General features: G+C 41.3%; 1 protein-coding gene across 1 annotated transcript; it reads right to left on the bottom strand.

Moving 5' to 3' along the window:
- Positions 1–2,466: 2,466 nt before the first annotated feature.
- On the bottom strand, positions 2,467–3,436 carry RTFL3 (Small polypeptide ROTUNDIFOLIA LIKE 3). Its single transcript, NM_001397950.1, has one exon. The coding sequence runs from the start codon at positions 3,241–3,243 to the stop codon at positions 2,869–2,871; it is 375 nt and encodes a 124-aa protein (NP_001384879.1). The 5' UTR covers positions 3,244–3,436; the 3' UTR covers positions 2,467–2,868.
- Between the last annotated feature and the right edge of the window lie 5,756 nt (positions 3,437–9,192).

Below are 9,192 nucleotides of genomic sequence, written 5' to 3' on the forward strand. Positions count from 1 at the left end.
AGATGAGGAGGGTGGTTCACCGGGATTTAGAGGGGTGGCCAGGAGACTATATCAGAGAAGGGGAAGACGGGAAGGGTGAGGAAACCTGCGGCCACTCAGGCATAAGCATAAGGAGGAGGAGGAAGGGTGGAGTCTGGTGAAATGTGCCAACGCTATTGGTGACTTATGAAGCCTGCGAGCATGGGTGACAAATGTGCGGGGCAAGGTGGAGAGGCCAAATGCATTACGAGGAGGAGAAGAAGGGACGGGGAGAGGATAAGGTTATTGTGCCGCACCTATACAAATCTTGGCATGATCAAAGCCGTCACAAAGTGAAAGTGGCTGAAATTTGTAGGTATTTTTATATCACTGAAAACTAGAGTGCTCCTTCTTTAAAAGTGGAATTATATTTATAACATATTGCATTTTCTTCTATTTTACAAATCCAATAGCATTTTGTACACAACTGCATTGATCAATCTGGATTGTTATAATCAAAACTCAACATAGATAGACCACATATATATATACCTCTCCTCTTTTTTCCCCTTTAGATAATGAGATATATATGTTTACACCTAGAGCAAAATGTAGCAGTACTAGTTTTTTTTTTAATCTTCTAAGTCTTATTTTTCATAATAAAATACTCAAGGCAGATAGACGGATGGATTGCGTGCACATGCATTTGTGTGTGTTTCAGGGATGGAGGGCCAAATTGCTAGCTGTCCTAGTAGCACTAGTAGTCATCAGAGAGCGTGTGAGTCATGAGAGTCACACACACAGAGCCAAGGAGAAGGAGGGCCTGCTGTCCTGTTGCTGCAGCTGCACGACCTGCCTGCCTGCAGTGGATGAGTGGCAAAAGAAAGAAAGAAAGAAAGAAAAAGGTAATCGGCACGCACTGTTGAGGCCTCCAACTCACAGATCTGGTCGCTTTGCATTGCATTGCATTGCTTTGCTAGCATTGCTCAGCATTCATGACATGTTAACAATGTTAGTAGCAGCATATGCAGAGTGTAGTAGTATACAGTATGTAACAGCATGCATACTCCTAGATGCTTGATTAATGTGTCTTGTAGTTAAGTTTGTAGTAACTGATGATATTTACAGGACAGTAAATAGAGTATAGTACTAGCTAGTAGATAGGTGGAGGAGTAAAATGGAAGAGGGGTTGGTTGCATTTGCATGGGTGTGGTGTTCGTGTTGGCAGGCGGAGAAATGAGGGTAGTACTATCAACCGAAAATGTACGGGCGGGCAGCAGATCCATGCATGAACCAATTAACGTGGCCAACAGAATCTCGCACGTGCGCCGCATGTGGCCCGCCCGTCACATCTGCTCTCTACTCTGCTCTCTGCTCTGCATCTCAAGCTCTACTACGTTGTGCACACTGCCCTTCAATTCGCCTGCCAATCCGCCATAGCATCGACATGAGCATCAGCATTAGCAGCTGCTCGATCGATGATATCAGATACTCCTAGTCATAGCATATACTACTCCACTACTGGAGTAGTATATAGGAGCATGAATGCATGCATTAATCTGATAAGCTAGCTACAGACAGATAGTAGTACGTACAGATCATGCAGTCACTAGTACGTTGGTCAATCAATTAGCGGCTTGATTAAAGCAGGCGTCAACGCCCAAGATATATACTCCCTTCGTCCCAAAAAAAATAAACCCTAGTTTCCGTGTGCAACGTTTGACCGTCCGTCTTATTTAAAAAAAATATAAAAAAAATTAAAAAGACAAGTCACGCATAAAATATTAATCATGTTTTATCATCTAACAACAATGAAAATACGAATTATAAAAAAATTTCATATAAGACAGATAGTCAAAGTTGGACACGGAAACCTGGGGTTTGACTTTTTTTTTTTTTTGACGGAGGGAGTAAGTCCTAGACCGACCGACGACTAGCTAGTCAATTGATTGAAATGGAAGAGATGAGTACTTTGCATTGCATTGCACTGCACACTAGAGTGAGTGAGTGAGTGGTATTTAGCGAGGAGGAGCGAGTAGGTGAGGAAGGCATATGCATGGGGGGCCGGGCCGGAGGAGAAGGACGACACTTGGTCTACGCACACATGCTTCATCTGATCAACTCGCCCTGCCTCCTTCTCACTCAGCTCCCCCCCGGGACTGGACCATATACTCAGTAGAGTATGTATTATTCTTCTGCCTATCTACGGCTACGACCAACCATTATTCACTCATTAGCAGACACCAATGCCCCCACACCTACTGTACTCTACTCCCTTTCTTTCCTCTCCTCTCCTCTGGATTATTATTGGTACTCTTTGGATTATCGGTCCATCATCAATCATGATGATGATTCAAATCCCTAGCATGCATCCATCCGTGTCATGCTCATGCATGCATTGACTCATTTTTGGCTTCAGTCGTCGTCACTCAATTGACTGCCTCCACTCTAGCTCTGCCTGCCTGCCTCCAAATACTGAGAATTACAGACAGCCAGATCGATATATATACCATTGGCATTTCATAAATATTTAACAGAAATCAGCAAGCACAATTCATCGGCTAGCTCCAAAATCAACATTCCCGGACGACTAGCTCACCTCACCTTTATATACATTACATACTTGGACTAGCTGATCGACTAGGTAGCTAGGAAGGAACTAAATAGATAGTAAGAAGATGAGAATGCTAGCTACTAGCTAGTAAGTATATACTTGTAGAGAGAGCAATGCAAGATTAATTACAGAAAGAACAAATTAAGATGCAGGCAGAAACACACAGAGATCGATGATGATGATGATGATGATGCATGGAGCTAGCAATGGAGTATTATGGAAGGGAAACAAATAAATAAAATTGAATCAAACTGAGCTAGAAGAAGAAGAAAAAGAAGAAGGAAGAGGAGACTGAGCTAGTAGTCTCGCCAGCAGACGAGCATGGAGACGCAGCGGCGGACGATGTAGAACCTCGCGCGATGCTCCTTCACCGCCTCCACGCACTTCTTCGACAGCCGCTGCGAATTGTTGCTCTGCTGCTGCTGCTGCTGATGCTGATGCTGCGAGCTGCTGCTGCTGCTGGCGCCACCACCACCGGCGCCGGCGGCGGACCAAGCGGTGGTAGCGTGCCTGCTGGCGGTGACGCTGGCGGAGTAGCTCCGGCTGAGCGTGGTGGCGTTGCTGCTGTTGAAATCGGAGGAGTGGTAGTAGTAGTTGCTGCTGCTGCTGCAGGATCTGCCCGATTTGCTCCTCCCCTTGCTGCTCGACAGCTTCCACCTCTCGTCCTCCATGGATATTAATTCGACCACACGCTCTAAACAATTACAACTACTCCAGTAGAGAGTGGGTGGCTAGCTGTGGATGGATTTATAGACGGGAGAATGAAGTTGGCAGATCGAGAATGAACTGGGGACTAGGAAGAAGAAGAAGAAGAAGAGCAAGAGCTAGGGACATCCAGCTGATGAGCCTGAGAATAATAACAATAAAAATGCAATGCAAAATGTGCAATGCTGATTGCGAGAGAGAGAGAGAGAGACTGCAGTGCAGTGGAGTAGTGGAGTGTGTGTGTGTGCTCTGCTATCTTCTGCTGGGAGTGGGAGTGGGTGGGACCCAATGAAACCAGTAGGAGTACTTGGGCTACTCACCCACCTCAGCCCGTTGGATCCGACAGCCGTGTGCGCGCCCGCGCCAATCTCAACGCACCAAGGAATCGTCACTCACCCTTTTTCACGTGTACCCTTCCAAAAAAACAACTTCATTTTCTCCTCCAACCTCTCTTCCGATTCATCAAATTATGTACCGTGAAAACAAGATTGACGGTGAGATGTCTAACCTCGATCACCGCCAAGGACTCTTGTGCCAAGTTTTGGATTTATTTTTGCAATATGTTTATTATGGGTCTATATGTGAAATAACTTTTTGCAAAGGGGAATAGTATAAAAAATAATCCAGTCCTTGTGTGTGTGTTGTTGATGTTGCTATGGTTGAGACAGACAGAAAGAGACCTATCCTACTCAGCAGCAGCAGGAGCTAGCTACCATTGCAGCATTGCATCTCATCGCTCATACTATATCGTTTGGCTTGGCTTTCGATCTAAAAATTCTCTTGGTACCTACACCTACCAACCGTAGTACTCACACCCAGTGTACCAATAACCACTACTAGTCCCTCATGCTTTGCTCTGCATCACATCGATCTCTCTTTGCTAGCTGCCGCTGCTGCTACTGCTAGTCGTCCAGTGTAGTCAAGTGTCATCTCTCTTTCTGAATCATCACATGATTGCCAATGTGTTCCCTACCTTTCTTTCTTTCTTTCTTTTCTTCTTCCTCTTCTTCTTCTTCCTCCTCCATCCACCAAGCTTGTTATTATGTAGCCGTTGCACTTTACCACCATGACGTACGTACTCCTGTCATTCCCAAGCTAAAGCCTTTCTTTTCTTTTCTTTTTTTACTTTTATTGCCCTTTGGCGCCTCTCTAGTTTCAATCAAAATGCAAGTGCCACATTCACATGGATGAGTGCAGGAATATATACATGCATCAATGTGGCAAATAATTCTTTTCACAGTATTAATTTGCAGAAAGGAGGGGGAAAAATTAAAGATTGAAAATGCATAGCCGAGCTCATGCATGCACTTTTGATCTGGTATATGTCACATCCTGCATGGGTCAACATTATTAAGCAACTGACACTATAGTAAAAAAAAAAGAATCAAACTCCTACTATATATATACATTATTGAGCTAGCTATAGAGAGTCGACCGATCGATCGGCGTGATAATGTATTTTTTTTCGAGGATTAGATTAGATGGGAGAGCAGTATGGTTAATATGTAGCAAGTGACAAGCTTTGTGAGACATTTGCATGCAGGGGGAAACTAAAGAAAAGGAAGGAAAATGTTGGTGTGGGGGAGGAGGGCTATCACTATCAGCAGTGTAGTGCAGGCGATAGGAACAGAAAATTTGCAGAGAGGACGATCTCGATCAATGGAAGAGGAGACATCCATATATGTAGGCCAGGTAGGGTTGGATCCCATTGCTTCCTACTCCCTCCGTCTTATAATATAAGGGATTTTAAGTTTTTGCTTGCAATGTTTGACCACTCGTCTTATTCAAAAATTTTTGAAATTATTATTTATTTTATTTATGATTTACTTTATTATCCGCAGTACTTTAAGCACAACTTTTTGCTTTTTATATTTGTAAAAAAAATTTGAATAAGACGAGTGTTCAAACGTTACAAGCAAAAACTTAAAATCCCTTATATTATAAGACGGAGGGAGTACAAATTATGCATATGTATTATATATATACATATTGTTTCCCCCACTGCAGCTAGCTAGTAATGACTGATTAATTACTTAAAACTAATCGCATCTCATCGATGCACACACACAAGGAGGACGACGACACTGTCAGATGAGCGCCGAATATATACTCGATAAAAGTGAAAAGCAAAGGTTTTTATAGGGAAACAAGGAAGAATAATTAAGGGAAGCAGAGAAATTAAGCTGTCAGTCAGCAGGGGCGGAGACAGCATGGGGGCAAGGGGATCTTTAGACCCCCTACCTCCTAATATACCATTAAAGCCCCCATAATCTATATATTTATAGATGAGGGGCTAATATAGACTTTGTTTGAGGTTGTTAGAAGGCCCAAAAGACTAAGAAGGCCCAAAAAGTTTTAAAACCAACCCTAAATCTCTCTTAGTTGCTCTTGGTCATTTTGATTTAGCCCCCGTTATAATTTTATCCTGGCTCCGCCACTGTCAGTCAGTATGAATATAGAGCAGTTTTAATAGTGTATATAGTCAATTACTAACTCTAAATTATTGATAGTCAATCTAATAATCTATTTATCTACAAGTATATATTACACCATTAATACACGGTATCACTTTTCATAAATACATAGTTTTAAAGTTGGTGTTGTAGCTAGCTACATAAATATGTAGTCCAATTTTCTTTGTTATCTTCTTCATATGTATTAATTTATACTAGTTGGTAATAATTGCTGTAATTGCGACGAACTGAAGCTGACCGAGCAGGGACAACAGTTGCAGCTAGCGAAACCGAATCGATGCCGGCACTGTGCTCGAGGATGTAGCAGTGTCGGATCCGGCCGGTTTGAGCTTAATTAGCGTGCTTAAAAATTGTTTAATGCCTGACCAGTTAGTCACAGCAATCTCTAGATCATGGCACTGCACTATGCGTAACAGTAGATGATACTACTACTACATCCATTTCATTTTCCAAATGGGTTGGGTTGTGTACAAATGTACAATGTGGCATGTGGGGTTGGGAGGAATAAAGTCCACTTTAACTCCCTCAGTTATATGTCCTATCTGAATCGTATCCCTCAACCACAATACCATATATTTTGACCCCTCAACTGGTCCCATATGCTGTCTTACTTAGTTAGATAAGGTCAACGATCCATGTCAGCAAAAACCCGAGAGAATTGTTTTGCACCCGTTTTTATAGTTGAGGGGTTATGATATCTAATCTAATATTGCGGTTGATGGATACAAATCACATTAGTACATTCTTTTAGGGCGACAAAGTGGACTTGTTCCGGGATTGAGACAAATGGCTGCTATTGCTGTTGGGCTAAAATTCAAAATAGTCCCTCGCTAGAAAATTTCCAAATGGGCTTTTTACAGAATCTTTAGTACGGACTATTGCTAGGTAAGGCCCATGCACAGATTGTGGGTTTGTGGGCCTAGTACTCCTACTCCAGTCTAGTAGTGAGCTCAAGAAGAAGAAGAAGAAGAGACGAGACAAGAAGTCAGAATCAGAAGTGAGTAGTCTACAACGTTGTACAGGATCGATGAATGATACAGGCATGTATGCGTATGTATTAAGTACATATATATACATACGTACGTACTACTCTTAGTCCTAGCTTAGCTACCTGTGTAATGCTACGGATAGTAGAGTACGTACGTACATATACGACGTGTCGACATGAATATTGTAACGTCACTCCTGATATGATGTGCTTTATTTATTGCGAAAAGAAGAGATAACTATACTTGTACAGTGGTCTACTGGAGTATATAGTACGTACGTAGTGTCGTAGTACGTTACATATATACTCCCTCCGTATTTAAATATTTGACGCTTTTAGTTTTTCTAAACATATTTAACCGTCAAAAACTTTTATAAATATTATTTAAAAACTTAAGTAGTACTAGTATATTTATTAAATGATAGGAAAAGAATTAATAATTATTTAATTTTTTTAATAAGATAAACGGTTAAACATGTTTAAAAATTTTAACGGCGTTAACAGATGGAGTACATGAAGTGCCAATGTGATATCGATCGATCCATATATCCGGCCGCCATGTAAAGTCGAGGAGCATAGTATAGTACGGATTAGTAGTATCTTGCTAGGTAGTATAGTCGTAGCTCTCACTAGGTAGCCAGGAGCCCAGGACCTGAGTTGTTGACACAATGCAAGTTACTGTAGCTAGCACCTGTGATGATGACCCTACCTGCATGTATATACTACTCCTACTACGTACCCGGATACTTTCTCGGTCACAAAATAATTAGCTTGTAATAAGATATGTTATTTACTAACGCAATAGGATCTAGATATATGCCTCTATCAGAATTTTTTATAGTAGAAAATGTTACATTCTACTTATTTTAGATAGATTGTGACATTGCGTTAAGTATATACTTATTACCTGGGATGAGATGGATCGATCAATGTTAGCAATGTTAGCAGAGCTTAGTACTTATAATTTGGAGTGGAGTTGTGAACCATATGGTTGATAGAGATCGATACTCCTATATGGCTGCAAATTACAACAACTCCTACACGTACGTACTGTATGCTACAGTGCTCTACCGCGTAGTACGTACAGTATATAGCTGCAGGAGCAGAAGTACATACAGTATATACGTACAGTAGTATGTACGTACGCAGCTAGCTGGCAGCATTGATCGATCAGCATACATGTCGTATCGAATTGAAGCCCGTAGAATGCGCGACTGGATTTGATTGATTCCCCCCACCGCATCAATCCTACTAGCCTTTTTTGCATGCATCCATCGCTACAGGACAAAAAGAAAAGTCAATGTTACTAGCTCCTTGCTGTGGAGTATAACTTGCACACTGTTTTTTCTCTCTCTTTTCTAAATAATGATGTTATACCAGTAATAACTTACTCTATTTAATTTGTTTTTAATATATAGCACCATATACTTTTTAAATATGTTTAACCATTCAACTTATTTGTTATGACTTGTGAAGTCCTCCCTAGCTAGCTTAGCTAAGTCATAACCAGTCCTCCAAAAAGGAATACATATATGCAACTGAAAAAAAAAATCAAATGTGAGTGAATTAATTTCACAAATTAACCTACACTAAATTATATGGCCAATCTAGATATAAACAAGTTTATTGAAATAAGTTCTTACCTGCTAGTCAATGTGTCACAGAAAGAGGGAGGGAGGATCACTCTCGCCGGCGGCGTTGGTACAATTAAGCTGATGCTTAGTCATTAATTTCCGATGCAGCATCATCAAGATTCCCACACATATATACACATGCGTTTAATTAGCTTCGATCTCTCTCTTCTCTCTCCATGCGTGCAACCATGCATCATGCAGGTCAGGGCCAGGAGAGAAATATTAGCTAGCTAGGTTGTTGAGATCAGAACAACAAGCTCAAAGATGCATAGACATATGCATGCATGCAATGTAATGTGTGAATCTTGATGATGCCACGTCAGAAATCACCGACTGCTAGCTGCGGCATCACACTCTCTACTGCCGGCAGATCGAGGCACTATCTTGTAGTACTGTACGTATATCGAGATTACTGATGTTGTAGCTACCTAGCATGCAGCTACAGAAATCCCCTTTGTTCACTAGTTCTCTCTCACATATATAGTGGCTACAACTTTTTTTTTTGTTTTAAGAATAGGAAAAGAATAACGAATATAACCTGCGGCAGCCCAGGAATATCTCTATACACACAGCTAGTTAGAGATACTAAAAAGAAGAAGAAGAAGAAGAAGAAGAAGAAGAAGAAGAAGAAGCGATCGATTAGGAAGAGGTAGCTAGCTAGCTAGGTGGAGCAGAGACAACAGCGAGGTAGAGCCAAAGGAATAAAGCTAGCTAACTGCTTACCAAGAATCTTCAGAAAGATAGAACAGCTATATATATATATACATACACTGCAAGCTGAAATTAAAAAGGAGCTTTAATACGCAAGGCAGAAGGGGA

The sequence above is a fragment of the Oryza sativa genome, chromosome 1 (assembly GCF_034140825.1).
Source record: "Oryza sativa Japonica Group chromosome 1, ASM3414082v1".
NCBI lineage: Eukaryota > Viridiplantae > Streptophyta > Magnoliopsida > Poales > Poaceae > Oryza > Oryza sativa.

What these genes read in the sequence shown, in the direction of transcription:
- RTFL3 (NM_001397950.1), bottom strand. Translation starts at nt 3,243, where the DNA reads ATGGAGGACGAGAGGTGGAAGCTGTCGAGCAGCAAGGGGAGGAGCAAA.